Here is a 22,004-nt window from a genome sequence, read left to right as displayed (position 1 = left end):
CCCCAGAAAAAAACCCCCAATGTTGAACATGTCTTCAACCACTTTTCAGACATGCAATGACCGTTGTTGTTCAAATTTGAGACACAGATTACGAATGATGGCTTATATATGCATTCCATTATTTTTCGAGATCAAATCGAAAAAGGCCTGTAGGGGGCATGGGGGGGTGGGGGACAGGCGACTTGGCCTTGCTCCCGAAAGGAGTGGGTGTTTCTAGAACATATTAATGCGGTCCGGGGGTCGGGTGAGAAGACCACAAGGTGGGGGTACCCACCAGACTCCCGAGAATTGTAGGCTGTCGCACACGGATAATTCCGTGATGCAGTGGGTCGCTAAACCAACCGTGGATGCCAATAACTCAACTGCGTGACCTAGGATCCTCCGGTCTATGGGATAATTGGGTTACCTAATTAATCACGTGGTTTAAAAACTCTGGAACACATCCTCGGTCCGCCTTGTCCGAACCGGATCACTCTACGGGATCGGATGCAGCCCAGCGACACTGCCAAGGACATACCGGCTAAAAGGAATGGATCATTGGGAATAAAGTCCTGGCTAAAGTAGGATTTGGACCATGCTTGATCACTGGAAGAAAAGACAAAAAGGAGAAGAGAACATAACTTAGAATAATTTTTTGACAATGGGCGTGGAAAGGTATGTGGTACGATGAAGATTTATTGGGGTGTGCTGTGCAGAGATAGGAGAGAGGTGTGGTGCAGCAAATACACAGGCAACTTTCAAAAGGGGACACAGAGCAGACTTAATGAGAAATTAATAGCAATAATAACAATAACGATCTTCTGCAGTCTGACTTCAGCAGACAGGTGCCAGCACACACACACACACACACACACACACACACACACACACACACACACACACACACACACACACACACACACACACACACACACACACACACACACACACACACACACAGAAAACCCGAGGAAGAGGAAGTTTTGCAACAGGAAGGGAGGAGATTTGAGGCTACGTTCTCTGTACCTTTGTGCTTGATGGCATGACACGCCATCAATACGTTTCGGGGGTGGCGGCGATGCTCGTAGTGAGGTACCCGACAGTGGGCGCGTCGTCTCTGACTTCAGCCGCATGTGTGGAGACTGTGTTCAGAAAGGAGGAGCCCGAATCGAGAAGGGGCGGGGTCCAGAGTGCGAGGGTGGAGTGGTAGGTGGAAGCAGGTCGGCAGGTGGGGTGGACGTCGTGTGGGCGGAGATGAGGAGGCGGAGTCCAGACAGCAGGAGGCGCATCGTGGCAGTGACGATGAGGCGAGGCGAGGCGATGCGAGGTGAGAGTGGGAGAGAGGTGGAGAAAAAGAAAGAGAGCAAGAGAAAAGTGGAGAGACTGCTCCGGCCTTTATAGGACTTTCAGCTCTGGGGGAGGGGCCATGCCGAATCGAAACGTCATCACCTGAATCGGGCGCTCCGATTGGCCCACCAACTTTGGCCATAAACCGCCTCACTTTGTTTCCGGCAAGGCCATCCCAGACAGCGGGAATATTCCGCTCGGACCGTACGAGATGAATCGCCCACACCGAAATTGGCACGTGAATCGTCCGGCTAAAACCCCCGGGCCATGCCCTGGCAACTTGCCCGCTCGGGCGCCCGGCCAGTGCCGATCAACACTCCCACTCCGCGCACCAATGTGGCCCGCACTGTACATTCCCTGGCTTGCCCACAGCTCCATGGCCGTAGTGAGAAGAAGATGTTCACCATCCGTGGAGATCCACTGCTGCCAGCGAGGGCCGAAGGTACATCACCATGGATAAATCCATGCATGTATCACGAGCGGCGGACGTGTCTGCCTTCGAATACATTCCATACAGTGTGCGTGGTTCGGCCATTAAGCAGGTGGCCAGCGCTTGCATTCACACGACTCCGCTGGCGTGTGCGCGGGCCAAACACCGTGTCGGATATTGAAATCGAAAAGGAACAAGTCGCTTCTACTCCGCACACTCGTATCCCACCAAACATGGTGTGGAGTTGTGTTTATCGGCCTCTGTACGCAGTTCGTGCAGCGTGGGCATCATGCTGGCTGTGTTTCCTGTGTTGTGAAAAACACCATTCGTGCAGCCTCTGAAGAGGTATTCATTCGCATGCCTTTTTAATGAAACCGGCAATCTTCCCCAGATCATCGGAAGTTCGAGTCGATAATCCCACGCCGCCAAGTGCACCACATGACTAGCCGCACACGCTGACTTCAGCCGCATGTGTGGAGACTGTGTTCAGAAAGGAGGAGCTTGAGTCGAGAAGGGGCGGATTCCAGAGTGCGAGGGTGGAGTGGTAGGTGGGAGCAGTTAGGCGGGTGGGGTCGACGTCGTGTGGGCTTTTAGACATGCAATTAGGGTTAGGGCTCGCTCGGGAACGAGGATCTCTGTGCAGCAGTTCCCTCACAGCGGCGGCGCACGCGCTGGCCTCCATGAGGCCCCACTTTCCAGTGAAAGCGCACGTGGTTGATTTACCTCAGTAATAATCAGACGAAAAGAAGAGTGGGGACGAAATGAAGGAGAAAATGATTTAAGCAACCCCAGCTATGAGATCATCGCAACACACTCTCTTGTTGTTCTGCTAAACGAAAGGAAAGGGACTAACCAAATGTATATTAATGGAATAACTAACTTGGGACACCTATCTCTTGCATGCATGCGGTTCTGAGAACCGCAACAATTTTATATATATATATATATATATATATATATATATATATATATATATATATATATATATATATATACAACATATATATACAACATGTATATATATATATATATATATATATATATATATATATATATATATATATATATATATATATATATATATATATATACACACATATCTGAAACAAGACTTCACAATTTCCAAAATAGTGTTTAAAAAATAAGAAAATTATCCTGACCATCATATCCAACACTGTTCTTGCTGTGTAAATTATTCACAATATCTACAAAATCTATTTCATGAAAAGGAACAAAAACACAATCACTTTGTATGTGAGTTATCCATGGTCAAGTCATGTATGGGAGCATGTGCCAGGGCAGTGCATCACTGCATCCAGTTTCCGGCAGTTCTACAGAGGCTTATATCTGGCCATCCCTCTGGTTGATGCCTTGCCCATCCCCAACACCTTGAGATGCCTATCAACCTGTTGCAACTACATGGCATGTGGTCGGCACATTGGCTTCCTCCATTCATGAGTCTCCTTCGTTGGGGAATCTGGTGAGCAGGCTCAGCGGCAGGAAAACGAGCCACACGAGGGACTATACAGGTAACAAATCTCATCTGAGTCTCTCTCAGCAACTGCTCGTTGGACAAAAAGTCTGACCAGCGATTACAAAGGATTCTCCGAAGAGACCTGACACCGAAGTAGTTAAGCCTGAGTCTCAGATCCCTGGTCAGACTACATGTCTCACATCCACAGAGCAAGACTGGAAGCACCAACAACTTAAAGACTCGGACTTTTGTCCTCCTGCACAGGTAACAACAGCACCCCTCCCCATGATTAAGTGAATCCATGACTCCCCTGGCTCGATCCAGACGTCTATTGACCACTGGCTCACAACATGCGGAGACATGAATATCACTGCCAAGGTAAGTGAATCTCTCCGTGACCTCAATATCCTCACCACAAACATGTAAAGACAACATAACAGCATTGAAGATGTCATTGAAAGCTTGGATCTTCGTTTTGACCCAGGAAACCCGTAACACTGGCAGCTGTGACTTCTCATTCAGTGCCTCATGAGCCCCCATAAGGATATCCAGTGTCTCTGAAAAGATGAGAGATTCATCTGTGAAATCAATCTCAGAGATCTTGACACTCCCAAACGATGCACCACAACTTGATCTTTCCAACATACTCCCCAGCACTTGTACAGTCTGTACAAGTGCTGAAAAGTGTGGGGGCCAAAACACACCCCTGGGAAACTCCAGTAACAACTGCAAATAAGTCAGAGATGGAACCACCACACCTCACAGCACTCTCAGTACCAGAATATAGTTCAGAAATCAGATTGATCATCTTTGGTGGCAACCCCACGAAGATTGAGAATCCTCCAGAGGGCATCCCCATTCACTGAATCATCGATTTGGATTTAAACCAGGTCACTCGTACATGGATATACTGCTTCTGCTCTCCCAAAAATGGATGGAGATCCTCAAAGCCAATCATGAAATCAGAGCCATCTCCCAAGACATATCGCATGCAAACGATGTGGACTGACACCCTGCCATGCTCACCAAACTCATCCTTTCGAATCCAAGGTTATCTACACTCATGACTCGCATATTTACAATCCTGTCACAGCCAAAGTGTGGCCCTTAATGGAGTTTCCTCATCCACTCTTCCTGTCCAGTCTGGAGTTCCTCAAGGCAGTGTTCTGGACCCTGTTATTTTTCTGCTTGTCATTAAAGATCTCTCTGACTCTTTGGAATATCCTCTTTTTCGCTTTGTGATGACTCCACCCACTGCCTTACCGTCTGTCAGGCCTCACATCAGCAAGCAGAAGCCTTTTCATTCTCTGCAGATCTGGATAAAATCACAAGCTGGTCCAACACGTGGAACATGTCTTTCAATCCTGACAAATTTCAGTCAGTTGGGATGAAGCCTGTGTTTCAGGCAGAACACAGAACAGCATGCAATGAAATGAGTACAGCATTTCCACCAGCCATGAGAAGTTCAGCATGGATGCCACAGATCCCAGGAGCTCAACCCCTTTCAACTGGTTCACCACAGCCGATGTTTCCACAAACGAAGGAGGTTAACAGTTGAGTGGAGGGTCAACAAAAGGGAAATTTACACCATTGATGTAAAACGAAAGAGCTGTTGGGTCAGCCTGGTACAGCCACTCAAAATACCCGACTCAGCAGGCCTTAACTTCGGTCTCCTCTGTCAAGAGACCACTACTCTCCTCTCAATAGACTTGAAATTTGAAAAGATTTATATTTCATGACAATGAATTCAACCAGCCAATTATTTTTGAGGTCAACATCGACCAAATGGTCAACATAGACTCAAGGTCATAAAGTGAGGTGGTAATTCTAAAATCCTCAATTTTCATCCAATTGACTTGAAATTTGAAAAATATTTATTTCCCAGGTGAATTAATTCAAGCAAGCAATTATTTTTAAGGTCAACATGGACCAAAAAATTGACATGGGCCCATGGTCAAGAAGTGAGGTGGCATTTCAAAAATCCTCAATTTTCATCTGATTGACTTGAAATTTGAAGAGGATATATATTTTAGGTCACTGAATGAAACGAGCCAATTATATTTAAGGTCAACATCGACCAAAAGATTGACAAGGGCCCAAGGTCAACAACTAAGGTGTTATTTCTCAAATCCAGGATTTCATCCAATTGACTTGAAACTTGAAGATGATTTATATGTTAGTTCAATGAATTCAGCAGCCAATTATTTTTTAGGTCAACATCGACCAAAAGGTCAACATAGGCCCAAGGTCAATAACTAAGGTGGTGTTTGAAAAATCCTCAATTTTCGTCCTATTGACTTGAAATTGGAAGAGGATTTATACTTCAGGTCACTGAATTCAACCATTTATTGTTGAGGTCAACATGGTCCAAGAGGTCAGCATTGGCCTTAGGTGAACAAATAGGGTGGTATTTCTAAAATTCTCAATTTTCATGCGATTGTCTTGAAATGTGAAGAAGATTTATATTTCAGGTCACTGAATTCAACCAGCAAATTTTTTGAGGTCCAGATTGCTCAAAAGGTCAACATAGGCCAGATTGCAAAAACTGTCAAATTTCATTCGATTCACTTGAAATTTGAAGATATTTATTGAAGAAGATATATTGAAGACATTTATTGAAGAAGATATATTGAAGAAGAAGATAGATATTAAATTTTAAGAGTTGCATATTTGGTCATTGATTTCAACCAGCAATTATTTTTGTGCTCAAATTTGTTTTATGGATTTTGCAAGTATCGTGCTCTACACAATGTCTTCTTCTTGATTGTTTGTTTGTTTGTGTGCAGGATATCTCAAAAAGTCGTGGATGGATTCGGATGAAATGTGGGTGACATATTGCTGTGTGACAAGGAAGAATTGTTTCAATTTCGGTGAAGATCCGAATCTGGATCCAGATACGATAATTTTTCATTTTTAATACGTGATTTTTCACCATTGAGAAACGTTGCCAAACAGGACATGTCGCATGATATCTCAAAAAGTTGTGAACGAGTTCTGACAAACTTTGTGGATGAGTTGGTCAGATGACAATAACAAGTCGATTTAATTTTGTTTCAGGTCAGCAAATCCATATCCAGCCTATCAGTGGGATACAAAAGGTCAACTATTTAGCCTGGTGGAGGTGTGCACTCTACTGAGTGCACATCTCATACTTCAATTGAATTTGCCATGCCATACATATCCTGTGTTGTGTTTCTTTCAAAGAACATTTGCACGCTAAAAACTCGTCCTTACTGAGCCCTTGTTCAGTATTTGAATAATCTTTCACGTTCTGTTGAAGAAGGGATTTATTGGTTCAGCCGATGATGAAGAAGACATTCTTTATATTGCCAACTTTAAATACATTATCCATGCAAGAGCTTTTTTCATACTTTAAAGAGGAATATTTGAAAAAGGTTTTTTTGAATATTTGAAAAAAGGAAATAGTGCAAGAGCGATCCAGTTTCGACACTCACACCTTTATTGTAATTTCATTCATTTGGATGATCATCAAGGGATTCTGAACGGATCACCCATCACAGGTTCAAATCCGCTATCCACATTATGACATCAGGAATTTGTTAACCGTTGACTTGAAAACGTGAGGCATTCAGGAGGTATGATTGAGGTATGGTAAGAACAAAGGTAACATGAGGTAATAACAAAGTATATGGTTTGTAGAACATTTTGAACACCCCTTATATCATATTTACTACATTCTCCAACTACCACTTTTGATTATTGCATAAAATTAAATGATTCAGTTACATTCTTTGTCATCACCATGACTCTGCATTCTCTTCCTGAATGTATGTTTTTGCACAACAAAGTACGCTTGATTCGAGTCATCATGTTAAGATTCCCAACTCGTTCTTTTCTTCCATCTAAACGCAACAAGCGTTTGTAAGCTGCCATGAGTTCAGGGCTTCGTGAATAGAGAACCGGGTTACATGCTGAGTTCAAGTAGCCCAGCAATAGAAATAGAAAGAGTAGAACATCACTTGCGCATGTCAGACAGACAATTTGAAGTGGGTAAATGATGTGAAATGGGAACCAACAGAACAGGAATATTCCTGTAACAACGCTTAAGGTTTTCAAAGCTCGATGCTCACTCAACGCGTTCACTCCTTTGTTCCGATTGTCTTTGCAATCCTTGTTTCTTCCCTGGGTTTGCATGTTCAATACACCCTGTTTCATTTTCCCGAACTGTAACAAAAATAATTGGCAATATCATTTGGAAAATATTTCATATTGTTCATTTCATGGCAATTTTGTTAAATCTCGTTTATATATGGAAGGCAGGATTCCCCTGAGGAACACACTTTTGCCTCAGAGCTGCTTTCCTCGGTTCGAATCTCAGCCCAGCTATACTGTAAACTGTTATCCTCATGTTTCACAAGCAGTGAGACACATCAATGTGTGTGCTGTCCCTTGGATGGAAGTTAAACCGGGTGTCTTGTATGCCAGCATTACTTGGTGGATGTCGAAGATCCCACAGTGTTGTTCATGAAGCAAGTGCTCACAGCCTTAAAAAAATTTCTTGAACTCCAAAAAAGAGAGTGGTGATCTGACCAGGATTGTAACTCCCGCCAAGAATCTGCTTTGCCAGAACAAACCCACAGGTATGGTACATTAATTGCCTTCGAAACATGTGAAAACGATTGGAGTGAATCATCAATTTATGTCACTTTTTGGAATACATAGTTGAGGCTCATGGAAGAGTTCACTGAGAGGAACTCCAGTACAAGTGCACTTAAAGGATCAGGACACAACAGAATAAAAGGAACAGTTGGTAGAGGGGGGGAAGACAACAAACCCGAACATATTTTAAGTCCAGGATAAAGACAGACTTGGACATACAATGGGTGTGGGGAACAATGATTGGCAGGAAAGGATACAACTGAGCCAAAGGTTGAACCGCTAACCTCCGAGAATCAGGCCAGATGTTCAAACTGTTATTCCTGCATGAGTCTGGTTATGGGTTTATATTTTGCCTTGTCTGCGACTTCCTCTTCTTCTTCGTTACCTAATTGTGCCTTGTTCAACAAATTCTCAAAACCTATGACTTTATCGTTGGTGCTGTCACGAATAGTTCAAAGGAGTCATTTCTCGGCAAACCACGAAAAAATGAAAACTTCATATAATCAAAGGATTCATGCAAATTACATTACTCAATGAACTTTTCTAGCCTGGTGTTGGCGTAGTGGTTGGGGTAGCGGCTTGGGATCCAAAAGGTCCTGATTTCAAGCCCCGTTGGCCACTTCAATTAATATACACCAGGAGGTTGACTCAGCGTATCATCCTTCCGAGGTCGGCGAAGTGAGTACCAGTGTAATGGGCCCGGTGTATGCCCCGGTTAGAATAGGTGTACTATATCCCTGTGTTGTAAGAGGCACCCAGGGTTGCGTCAGGAAGGGAATCCAGCGTAAAACCTGTGCCAAATCACTATGCGGATCATACCGATGATCCGGTGTGGCGACCCCCCAACGGGAGCAGCCGAAAGTAGAAGAAGAAGAAGTAGCAGAAGAAGAAGAACACATTACTCAATGAACTTCATGAAAAAAAAAACAAGAGGAAAAGCCGCAACACAGTTGTCTCCACAATATTCGTGCAGAAACATATTCTCTTGTTACAATATGAAAGATCTCACCTGTTTGTTGGCTTCTTTCAGCACCCTCCAGTAAACCAGAATCATGATGATGGATGGAATGTAAAAAGGAATTATCGTTGTTGCAAGCACATACTCTTTCGAGGAAAATGAGCTGCAACATTCCGGGTCCTCAAAGCACAACTGATGTTGAGGCTCTTTTGATTGATTCCAACCAAGGAAAATAGGAAGGAAAGAGATCGAAATCGACAAACTCCAAAGTGAAACCACAACACCACAAGCACGGGTCCGAGTCACCACGGTTTGGTATCGTAGAGGCCTCGTGACAGCAATGTAACGATCAATGGCGATCGCGCAGAGAGTGGTGATACTCACTGTGACGCACGCAACATCAACTGCCAATAAGAAGTTGCACACGACTTGCCCAAAGATTGATGGTCCGTGTAGAACTTGCATTGTTGTTAGAGGCATCACCACGATGCCAATTAATAGATCGGCCACAGAGAGCGAACAGATGTAGAAGTGTGTAACGCCATGCATGGCATGATGAGAGTGGATCACAGCGGCGAGAACCAGACTATTCCCCAATATAGTAAATGCACTCAATGGTGTAAAAAACAAGATCAAGCTGGTGTAGTACGGTTCAGGTAACCTGAATGCATCAGTCGTTGTAATATTCATCGCAATGGAAATTGGATTAATTGGAGAGAAATCGATATTTTTCAATAGTAATTGCAGTTATTGGAGAAGATTCATCGAAATATAATCAATTTATCCAAATTATATGTAATTGAATACCAGGGAATGCAAAATGAAACTGAACATTATTCCACCATGAAAACTGTTTTTTACAAGTGGCATCATTTTTAAAGAATCTACAAAGTGCAGACAATACTGCCCTTTATATACAGAAGATGGAATGTAATCCCATGTTTCAGAGTTTCAGATTTCTTCCATTATTCAGTCCTGAGGGAAAGTTATTGACGAATTAATATTTCATGACCAGCAATGACTTGCTCGAAACGGCTTCAAATCCTCAGGGGTATAAATTATTTATTTTCACATCACTGTTCTTCTGACCTCTCATCAATAAATTAATTGTATTCATGCTTACAATGCAATGCTTACAATGAGTAAATAAGGTAATAGAACAAATGCTTGAACCCAACACCCAACCTTACATTGATTTTGGAAATCCTCTCTACTTCAAAACGGCGAATCCAAATTTATTAAAAATGTGCAAAAATGTTTTGTTTAAACAAGACGGTGTCGGTGGTGCTGGAGCCAACAACAAACCCAAAGTCGGGTGTTTTTTTTTCTCTGTCAACACACGAGAAGAGCAAAAACAACTTCACCTCTACATGCACTCTTCGATACACATCGTGGCATAGACTACGATTATTAAACATTTCAAACAGGCACCTTTCAATATCAACCACAATATCCCACTCGCATCAGTTTTCTTCTATCAATACTTGTAATTCCCTCTGATGTAGTTTGCTGAGTCAGAACAGATACTTTCACTGCCTGAAATGATGCTTGTTCTGGTTCGAGTTGGCTGAATTATTCAGATCAGAGATTATTCTCACTCGAGCACCCACTCCCCACGGGAGCCACGGGAGTCAAGGGGGTCATGTTATTATATTTATGCCTATTTTACTGCAAGGGGGTCCCAGGATTACACACCCAAAAATGGTTGTGATTAGTTCAGCCGTTTTTGCGGTATCTGGGAACAGACGGACGGACAGACGGTGAATGATTGAAAGATGGTGTATGTTGGTAAATGTAGACAAGACCAGGCATTCTTCAAAATCTGCTTTCACTTTGTCAACTTTTTTTTTTACACCAAATTTCCAGCCAACTCTCCAATAATGTGGGATGCTGTACTTCTCCAAACACTGGATTTGGTTAAATACTTCCCTGGCTAATCCTTAAAGTGACAAAGAAGATACTATGTTGTTGCTGTTCCCGAGGTTTGACATGTCAGCATCTTTCTCTGTGTGATTCGCAATCCCTAAAGAGTGAATCGAAAGAAATCTGCAGAAGCAGTTTTTCTTCAGAAGCAGACACGTAATCCTCAAAGATTATAGCACACACAGGAGGGGCAGGGTTGCACCGGTGGAGCCACGGAGGCACAGCAAAAGAGGTTTATGCTTGAATCCACAACAGATATATGGACATCATCAACTAAAAATATATGGGGATTCATTGAAAATAGAAGAAATATTTACAAGGGTTATAATTCAGAAAGTAATTATAATACATGAAGTAAATTAAGGTCTAAAGTTGAGGTGCCTCGACACTTGGACTTTAATGTAGACAAGGGGGAAAGAAAACAAAAGAAAATCCTCCCTTTATTCTGGCACTTAATTGGTCCAGAGTTTGTCTCAGTTAAACTTACGGATTGAGGTTCTTCGTCCGAAATTCGAAAACACACCCAAACGTGGTGCCGAGCAACTCTCTGGGCGGGAAAAGTACATGAGGTAATTCATGAGGCGATATTCAACACCAGGGCTCACCAAATGTGCTTACTGATGATGCTGCTCTCTGCACAATGGCGCCACTCTCTTCAGTGATACACACGAGGCTTTGAGGTCCGCCTCTCATGATCAGACAAGAGTCAATGGCCAGCGTCTTGCTCCACCATGTTAGCCAATTCACCTCAGCATGAATAAGAGAATCATGCCATCGTTTGTCATGCTGAAAGGAGAGCAAAAATGAGATCCTACATCCCAGCCACGTTCATCTCACAACTACTGTCTGCTTCTCGAACCCAACCCTCCTTCCACCTCCGGACGTGGAATATTGACATGAAAACCGGGAAGGTGGGTCTTCTGCCTGCCCGGCACCTTTTGCTTGCTTGTTGGTATGGTTTTTGTTGTGATGAAAATGCACTTCTTTCGTGGCGAGCTTATAAATACAAAATCGTCGGTCACAGAGGGCAATTCAATACTGGGGAAAATTGGTCTTGATCCCTATCTGGTGAACACAGTACCACCGCCAGCCCCCCCCCCCCACCCACCAACCTGGTGTGGTTCGCAACATTTAATCTTCAGCAATCGGCAGTAACGCTCTTTGGTAATCGAAGTGTGTGCTGAGGGCACTGACACCAATTATCCAGTCGTCCTTCAGAAAGGTATCATTTGAGGTTGTGTAACCCTGCCCAGATTGGCCATGCCAATTAGCGTTTGTGGTTGCTTAGCAAACTGATGGTGGGCAGAGTTATCTGTGCCCGGCGGCCTCAGGACCAGGCATTTGGGAGGGACCCAAATGCATCCCCAAGTAGCAAGCCTTGAACCCCAGATCCACTACAAATTAGTGTCAGAAATGGGATTAATTTGGTGTCAGGAGCGATATTCAGTCTGCGGGGGCGAATAGGGCACCCCAAAATTATAAAGAGCTGGTTTGCGAAAAATTTAGCAAAAAGTAATTGTGTTGCGATGTCAGACCAAGACAAGCAGCTCATCCAGGAGGGTTTTGATGGGGATGATGATTTGGGGGAGGAACCTATGATTCAGGCAATTGTATATGACAATGGTATAGAGGGAGGGGCGCAGTCAGGGGCTCCTTGGAAATACAAACATAGCTCGAAGACTCCCACCCCCATTCCCTGGAAAACATTGCACAGGATAGCGGATCGGCATCACCATTGCAGTCGGGCAATGATCCGAAGATGCTGTTCATGAGACAGATGATAGCAAACATGGAGTTAGGGCTGGGGATTGTCAAAGAAAATTCACTCACAGGTTCTTTTAACAATTTATTTTAACATTGTTGAATCATTATTCACATGGATCCATGGAGAGAGAAAACACACAGTAACTGTGCCAACATCTCTCTAATTATTTGCTTCAGATCCATCAATTGTATACACTGATAATGCAATATGAGATCATGCAAGGAGATGATGACAAGAGATGGTACAATAAGAGTTTTTGAGCAAAACTGATTCTGGAGAATAAACTCCGAAAAATTCAAAAGCACAAACATCTTTCTGAAAATTCAATGATGAAATACCCAGCTGTTCCTAAATCGATAATGATCACTTCAGCACTTCTCCCATACCAGTAACAGAAAAGGTTGTGAATAATTTCCTGTAAAATCACAAGAATGATTTTACATTTCGCATAACTTCTTAATAAATACCCAACTACTTCAATAAGATTTAACTTATCCAACAATTTAAGCTTCATTAAAACAGAAAGTAAAAAGACTTAGAAATATGAATTAAATGCTGTTCATTTAACATTTTTTATACTTTGCGTTGAGAAATGCAGAGCCACAAAGAGGTTGAAAACAAAGATCACATCTTATCTCCAAAACCATGCAATTTGCAAGGGCACCCACAGCTTGACAAGAGCAGAGGCTTGGTCAATACTCATCCAATCTGCATTATGTGAGCTTCATAGAAACTGCTTACAATTCTTAAATGCTTTTCACTGAGAGGTAAAAACAGTTGAATTAAATAAAAATCACTTCTACATATCCTCCTTTTGTCCTTAAAAGGGACAATATATAGTGAAATATTCGCAATCAACAATGTCTTTCACTTAAATATCTGCTTTTATGAATAATTTCCATCAATTTATTTTGAGATCCAAACGGGACAAATTTGTGGCATATCATATGACAAAGTTTACAAATGAAATTGAATTTGGGATTAATTATACTTGTTTCTAAGGCTTTCACCATCCTCAAGGGTAGATGTGGATTAGTCAGTTCACCAGATAAATCTGGGAGCAAAGGGCAGTTGCATGACTGTGTAAGTCTTGGTCGTCCTGACATAATAGATCTCACCCATCTTCAGCAAATAAATAGCCAGCAATTTTCAACATACCCCAGAGTGTTATTCGATGATAACTTCCTCTTACGATCATGAAAGTGAAGTGAAGCAAGCAATCTTCTTTCTTTCTCATCCATTTGAGGTAATGTAACCCTTTCTTCACTGTCCCTGCACTTTCCCTTCTTTGTCATATATATTTGATCCATGATTCAGCTTGGGAAGTTATCGGTCAACGTTATTGTTCAAGTATTTTCGTTTTGGAAGCAATGAGATTCTGCAGAGCAACTATCCAGAAAAGTAGTAGATATATGGGGTTTCTAAGGCAACCATGCAAATGAATGGGGTGAAGGCGAAAAATTCGATGAATTAATCCCTGAAAACCCCTAATTCCTCCCCCCCCCCCCATACAAATGTATCGGGAGAACTCTCTGAGTCGAGACCCATCAGGACAAAAAAGGAGAATTCTTTTCTGTCATACAAGCTCATGTTAAATTGAGACTGTCTCAGGGCCCAAAAAACCTCATACAAATTAAAATGGGAAGCTTTCTTGCTCAAGTTCCATCAGGTCAAAAGAGGAGAATGATTTTCTCTCCCCCCTCTGACTCTCGGTCCATGGGGTCAAAAGAAGAGATCGATCTCTCCCCCATTACTTACTCCATTCAAAGAGTGAGCCAATGAATATTTGATCATGTTCTACTTCAGGTAATAAATTAATTTTCCGATTACATTCATCGCCATCGAGTATGTTCACAAATATTATTTTAGAACTTAGTTCTTGGTCTAAATATTTTTGTTGAGCAGAAATACATTGATAAACTTCTCTCAATGCACTTGTTTGATTACCTTCTGAGCCACATATCATTTTGAGATTATAGGAAATTGTTTTTCCATTGTTTAATTGATAACCATCAAAGTTTTCAGTCCATTCAAGGATATTTTTTTCTTTTTTCCTCTAACTTATTTGTAATTAAATTATCTGCTTATTTGTTTTATCTACTTTTACCCCGATTATTTCTTCAATGAGGCTTATTTGATATTTATCACATTCCTTATCTTTTCCATTCAAGTACATTACATCTCCACTCTTTGGTTTGGTTATTGCTTGGTTCTATCATTTATAAATCAGTAAAAGACGGTAGTAGTCCCTCAGCACTTAGACTTATAACCATAAGTGAGACTATTAATTCTATTCTCTAAAATATATCTTTTATCATCAAAATCCTAATGCTTTCTTATTTATCTCTTCTGGATATAATTGATGTTTATAACTTCTTATTGTATTCATTTTTCTGTACTCTTCCTTCGTTGAGGTTAAACAGTTGTAATAATGTTTAAAGTTTATTTTTTCCTTGATTATATTTTTCTTTATTCCCATTTGCTTCTTATCACATCTTTCAATGTTATTGTCAATATATGTAAAATAATGAGCCTTTGATCTCAATCCTATAAATTCACTCATAACCTTCCCACCCAATTCATCTTTAAACTTACCAATAACCTTTGCGTTATTTGATGAAAACAACACATCACCAGGTTTATAATTACTTGTATCATACATATCAATATTATCATATCCTCATATACATCTCCAGTTTTTATTTCTAATATAAAACGATCTGTATCCATATATGACAATGACACATAATCCTTATACTTTAATTATAAATTATTATAGTAATAGTCCTACATAAACAACTTTGACAATGATGATATTTTCCAATAAATAAATGGATGCAAAAGAAAGAGCAAGAAGATTCATGGTACATCAAGAGTTGGTTTCAAAAGTTGTTAAACAACAGGAAGACATAAAGAAGAAATGCAGACAGAAACTAATGGATGAAGAAGCATTTGAAAGAAAACAAGAGAAATTTTTTTAACCACTTTTATAAACTTCCCAAGAAAAAATTATAGATGATTCCACAGTTTCCACAATAGAATATACTCCTAAAAAACTTCAAATGATTGAAGATTTCAGTCAAATGACGGAGGAAGAATGAGGGCATATAGGAGAATTAGAATATGGTGATGAATGATTACTTCAACAACTGGAAGAGATTAATCGACCCCCTGATTATATTGTGAATGCTCTTCAAAACTATGAATATTCAGAGGATTCAAAAACCAAAGCTGGACTCTTCCCAACAGAACAACAAGCAATATTTCATCTTGTTCAAGAAAAGGTATTGATATTTAATGATGAATTAAGGTTCTTGAGTTCTGCTCAACCCCCTGTTAAACTTACACCGAGATTAATGTTTCTTCTCACAAAAGATGGAAGACAAGGTTCAACTGTGAGGTATGAAACAAAGTATATCGATAAACCATTGGATGTGAAAAATAATGATGATAGGGTACATATTTATCTGCTGAACGCTCTCAGTTATAGGGTGAGTATTTCTGGTAAAAGTAGGAAGAATGAGAAGGAGAAATACATTATTCAGGCTTTAAGTATCCTTGGTTCACGTGTTAGTTTTCCTCCAAATAACCCATCACAATTAGTAAATAGACTGTAATTGTTGCGAGGTAGTAAGAAGGCTGGAAATAACAATTGTTTTCATGAAGCATCAGCTATCTTAGACCAGTTGATGAACGCGAAAATATTTAATAAATATCAATATGAAGACATTTTAACTCATATTAAATAAGATGAGAAGCACAATCCTGAGTTTTCATTTCACAACAAGCGACCACACATCTTCATTCCCAGACCCACGATAACTTGACCCAACAAAAGAATATGAGGCATCTTTATTGTCCATGGAAACTTATAATACCTAATTTAATATAACTGAGAAAAATGACAAGTTTAGTTATAATCAGGGAACTGGATACAAAACGATAACAGTTTCACCCGGAGTATATGAGATATCTCAAATATCTTCCAAAATTGTTCGTCTTATGAGAGAACAGGATGATTAACCAAAAAATATTGTTATAGATATGCAAAAACATCCTTCAAAATCAACGAAAAAACTTAAAAATAACTACAAGGTTGATTTCGCAATTGATAATTCATTTCGAGAGTTATTGGGATTCTCTTCAAAAGAGATTGAAACTCATGGGTCGTTTTTCAGTGATGATATCATTCAAATATCCTCAGGAATAAATTCGGTATTAATTCACTGTGATTTGAGTGATGGTGCTTATAATGATGGAATAAGAACAAATACAATATTTTCATTCAGTGCATAATCAACCCCTACTGTTTATAAATTCAATATGGAACCCAAAAATCTGGTTTGTCTGGATGTGTCAGGAAAAACAATATACAGAGTAAATTTTAGGATAACCGACCAAGATAATCGTATGATTTCATTTAATGGAGAAGTTATATCCATCAGAATTCACCTACGTGAAGTTTTCCAATAAATAAATAAGATGGTTATTGTGAGGAAACACGAGTTGGGAAAATATAAAATAATTACAGGGGATGGGATGTTCCTTTCTCCATACTACAAGGGTGAAGGTATGTATCTTGGTAGAGGATACTATAAACTGAAGAGACAAAGGCGGTGTAGGACATCAATTTAGAGGAGATGGGATAATTGATACTCTAATGGGTATCAGTTCAACTATTCTTGAACATAAAGACCTAATTGGTTCAACTGCTTCTGCTGTGGGAAATGAGGCAGGTGCTGTAAAGAGTATAAAAGATGACCAAATGGAATCTCATAAATTACAAGCAATAAAAGAAATTAAGAAAGGCAAAACTCAGTTGTCTCCCTAAGAACGACAGAAAATAATTCACATACTTGGGTCAGGGTTTCAAAAGTTTTAACATCTTTTTTCCGAGATAAATACAAATGTGGAAACAATTGGTAGTATCTATGATTTTGATGATACCATTGTCATCTCAAACTCCACTAAAAAATAATATTATTTCAAGGTAAATGCAATAACTGGCACAGACTGGAATGGAAATGGTACAAAAAGTTTTGAAATAAATAATCAACAAACCCATTTGAATCGATCCGAAAGTTTCTTGTTGTGTAAATTGACATTCACTAAGGCTGGGAATAACAAAAACGCTGCAATCGTCAATGATTTCTTCTGGAAAATGTTTGATGGTGTTCGTTTGTACGTTTGTTCGTTTGATGGTGTTCGATGGTGTTCGTTTGATGGTGTTCTTGGAACACAAGAAGTTGAAGCAGTTCCTTATGTCTCTGCTTTATCTGAAATGATGAAATTTACACTATATTCATTCAGTGAAAGAATGGGAAAGGGGGCTGTCGAAGATTTTATTTCTGATATGTCAATGGGAACAAACACAGACCCTGGATATTCTCAAAGGAAAGGAATGTATAATGATGATACAAAACCAGTTAATAGTTAAACTGTGGCAGTTCCTCTTAAAGGTATATTTGGATTTTATGATCATGATAAAGTTCTGTATGGTCTTAAAATTATATTTCAACTTCAAGGGAATGAGAATGAAAATAGATTACTTTTTGGTGTTGGTAGTGCTTTTGGTGATCAGAATAAATTTGTAATTGATGAAATGAGTTGGTATATTAGTGAATATACTCCCAATCTTAAAACAGAAGAGATGTTGAAAAGAAGACTTAACTCAAAGAAACCACTCAAAGTATCATACCTCAAAGAAGATGTCAACACGTTAAACTAAACCAAACCACTTATTCGTGGAACTTGGATGTTTCGTAAGGAAAGCCACGATATCTGTGGATCATTTTTTTAAAAACCAGATGGTGATACTGCTATTGATAAGAACAATGCATTGAGTGATAATGCAAAGGTGAAACGACTTCGTGTTTCTCTGGATGGAACATTTTATCCACGAGATAGATTGGAAATTAATTGGGAAAAAATGATTTTGCTGAAGCATACAAGTCTTATCCAAAGTTGTGTGAAAGTAATGGAAATACAGAACCTATTTTGGATATGACAGCATTTCAAAGTTTGTATACAACCTATGCGTTTGATCTGAGTGCTCAAAAGGAAACAATAAAGTAGAATCGAGTGGATACTTCCCTATACATTGAAAGAGGAGAGAGTGAAGAAGTTGATACATATTGTTTGCTTTTGGAAGAAACATAATTACAGATTAATACAGATAATGGTGTTATGATTAGTCTCACATAATTTTTTGTTATATAAATGTGTGGCAAAGTACCAACTGGGGTACATGTTAATCAAATCGATCTTCATAAACTATCATCTTGTGTTCAAAATCAAAAGCCTTGGACGATTAACATTAATACAATTCAGAGAAAAGGAGCAGGAATAATTGATGTTTTGCTCACAAGAGAACAGGTTAAAATATTGAACGATACAGGCTCACTTAAAATTAAAATGACAAAACCAATGTTGAAAAAATATTCAATAAGAGAGACGAGTGGAGGATTTCTCCCATTACTAATTCCTTTATTTGCTGGTTTAAGTGCGGTTCGAGCATTGATGGGTGGTATTTCAACAGTGGTGAAAACTGCCAACAAAAGGAAGGCTTAACTCCGAGCTCAAAAAGAATTGAAAAGACATCACAAAGAGTTGGAGAAACAAATTAGTGGAAGTGATGCAATTGTAGATTTTGCTGAAAAACTTGAAAGTCTGCCTGATAAAGCGAGATTGTTAGTTTGAGATATGCTTTCTTCTATCGAACAAGCAGATGTAAAAATTAACTAAAAGGGGTAATGGATTATATCTTTCGAATAAATAAATGAGCATTGATGTTCGGGTTTATAGAATTTGGAAAGAATACAACATCAAATTTTCAACTTGTCAAATATTGTAAGATATTAAAAATTCATGTTGTGGTTATTTGTATGAGAGATGAATTAACAAACGTGCCTAAACATACAATGAATATTATTATGAACTTAGAAGATAATAGTGGGAACGGTTCTCATTGGGTTTGTATTTTTAATGGTCAAGACAAATATTATTTTGATTGTTTTGCTCTTCCACCACCTGTTGAAGTCATAAAATTCTTACATAATGGTGTTGATCAAACATTTCAAGTCCAAGAGTTAAATTCCAAGTGTTGTGGTCAATTATGTCTATATCTGTTATTTAAACTCAACAAAAATGAAAAATTTTATGACTTTATTTTTACTCTAATATAAATGACATATGTGGGTAAAGATGGTACTATCTTTGGTGTATCCCAAGAACTGGATATTGATTTATCAAATTATTACACAAAGGCTCAGGCTGAATGACATAAATATAATATAACAAAAAATATTAACATGAAAAATGCTTATCAATTAAAAAATTATCCAAGCCTGACTGACGCGAATGACTTGGTGAGATTAAGCGAATTATCTATATATATATATATATATATATATATATATATATATATATATATATATATATATATATATATATATATATATATATATATATATATATATATATATATATATATATATATATATATATATCCTTAAATAAAACGGCCGTGTATTGCAAAGATACAGAAGTGTTGATTCTATCTCCGGGTCGTACAGAATTTACAGTTCGAATTAAAATAAAAATTTTTATAAAAAAGGGTGTATCGTTTGTATGAGAATAGAACAATGGGGGTATGATATGAATGATTTAGGATATAATTGGTCATTTAAAATTGCCGGAGAAGACCTGGAACAATTAAATCAGTCTCGAAAGGAAGAATCTTATCCACTTGGTATAGAGAATGAGTTTTGTGGAAGCACGATTCGTAAACAACAAATAAAATAATTTAATAAGGGTAAATATAATAATGGTTTTGCCGTAGTTTATATCATGAAAATAGAAAAAACAGTATTATATGTAATAAGTAAGGAAATCCAAAATAATTTAAATATGGGAAGATGGGGAGGTGTTTCGTGTCATAATATTATTCAGTCATATATTTCGAATACATAAATCACAGCAAGCAGCTTCAAGAAAATTATCATTGCTGTGTCCAAGCATACCTTCAAGAAAAGGGTATTTGATATTTTAATAAATATGTTCTGCAACATACGAATGAGGTGTTTTCAATAAAAGATTGGCATTATGCTGATGTTTATAAACCAACAACTTTGGATTTAATTAAATTGTTAAATAATGAAAAAATTATAAAGTTAAAAAAACGTAAGGCTCTTTTCGAAATTCAAAATTTTTTTATTGGTTTCCTGCTGCAAAAAAATATTTTGGATGCAGGAATAACAAGAAATCCCGATGAATATATGTATGATATTCTATGGGGTGTAAGCAATTCAAGGATAGTAATGGACAAGGAAGGAGTTGAAGAGAGAGAAGAGGAGGAAAAGGAGAAGAGAGAGAAGGAGGAAACATAGAAGAGAGAGAAGGAGGAGAGGGAGAAGAGAGAGAAGGAGGAGAGAGAGAAGAGAGAGAAGGAGGAGAGAGAAGAGAGAGAAGGAGGAGAGGGAGGAGAGGGAGGAAAGGAGAAGAGAGAGAAGGAGGAAACAGAGAAGAGAGAAGGAGGAGAGGGAGAAGAGAGAGGAGGAGAGGGAGGAGAGGGAGGAAAGAGAGAGAATAAATAAATATGAAAATATGGAAACCAGTGAGATTAAAAAAAGATTGTGGGTATTACAGAAAATACACATGAATTTCAACGCACCGAGGAGGAAAACAAAGAATTGACAAGTCTATTAGCAATATTTTCGACAAGACTATTGACATCGTTTTCAAGGACAAGATGTTGACTTTAATTCAAGTTTTTCAATTTTTTTCTTAAATAAATGAAGGAGAGAGTGGGGGCATTTCTCAGGATTCGTTATGTTTAAAAATTAAGATTCAAATGTGCATGTTGAAAACTAAAAAGGTTTTCGCCCTCTGCAGGAATTTTTCTCATAAATAAATGAGTTATTGTCTCAAATGTAAAAAGAAAACTAATCCGAAAAAAAAAATTCATATTTTAAAAGTAAAAATGATTGGGTCATACAAAACGGTACATGTTCGGTGTGTGGTTCAAAAAAGTGTCAATTTATCTCCAAACACAAACGTGGAGGAGATATACAAAAGTTTTTATCAGGAAGTAAATTTACAACTACTGGAATACCAGGGGAATTACATCTACCAGGGTATTCTTTCTGTGGTCCAGGCACAAACTTGGATAAAAGATGAGATGAGGCAGACAATCCTAAAGCATGGAGTAAACCCATCATTCGAGTTGATGAAGTGTGAATGAGACACGATATTGAATTTTGGAAGACCACAACATTGGAAGAAAAACATGAAGTCGAGAGAGAAATGTTGTATAATTTGTCTCTGATACAAAATCCAACCTTGAGCGAAAAAGTTGATAGGTTCATCGTGAAGAAGATGATCAGTGCTAAATTGAAAACCTGGAATTGGAGATTCAAAAAACTTATAGGCTCTAATGATGTCATTAAGATTGAAGAGCAATTATCTGATGAATTGCATGAACCAATATTCACAAAGTTTCAGAGAAGGA

At 38.9% G+C, this 22,004-nt stretch overlaps 1 protein-coding gene and 2 pseudogenes across 2 annotated transcripts in view; 1 reads left to right on the top strand and 2 right to left on the bottom strand.

The window, feature by feature from the left end:
- Window positions 1-22,004, bottom strand: part of LOC147033030 (DDB1- and CUL4-associated factor 10-like) — a 300,685-nt pseudogene that overhangs the window by 8,258 nt on the left and 270,423 nt on the right. The window lies entirely within an intron of this gene.
- Window positions 6,536-9,666, bottom strand: LOC147033038 (beta-1 adrenergic receptor-like). The gene is made up of 2 exons (XM_085871156.1): window positions 8,860-9,666; window positions 6,536-7,415 (listed from the first exon to the last, which is right to left on the bottom strand). The coding sequence occupies exons 1-2, from the start codon at window positions 9,496-9,498 to the stop codon at window positions 6,948-6,950; spliced, it is 1,107 nt and encodes a 368-aa protein (XP_085727282.1). The 5' UTR covers window positions 9,499-9,666; the 3' UTR covers window positions 6,536-6,947.
- LOC147033037 (uncharacterized) lies at window positions 15,328-16,245 on the top strand (annotated as a pseudogene).

This window comes from Eptatretus burgeri, chromosome 2 (assembly GCF_056783735.1).
Source record: "Eptatretus burgeri isolate ZD-2024b chromosome 2, Ebu_testis_v1, whole genome shotgun sequence".
In the NCBI taxonomy this organism is placed as follows: Eukaryota; Metazoa; Chordata; class Myxini; order Myxiniformes; family Myxinidae; genus Eptatretus; species Eptatretus burgeri.
This window is presented reverse-complemented; position numbering and strand designations above follow the sequence as displayed.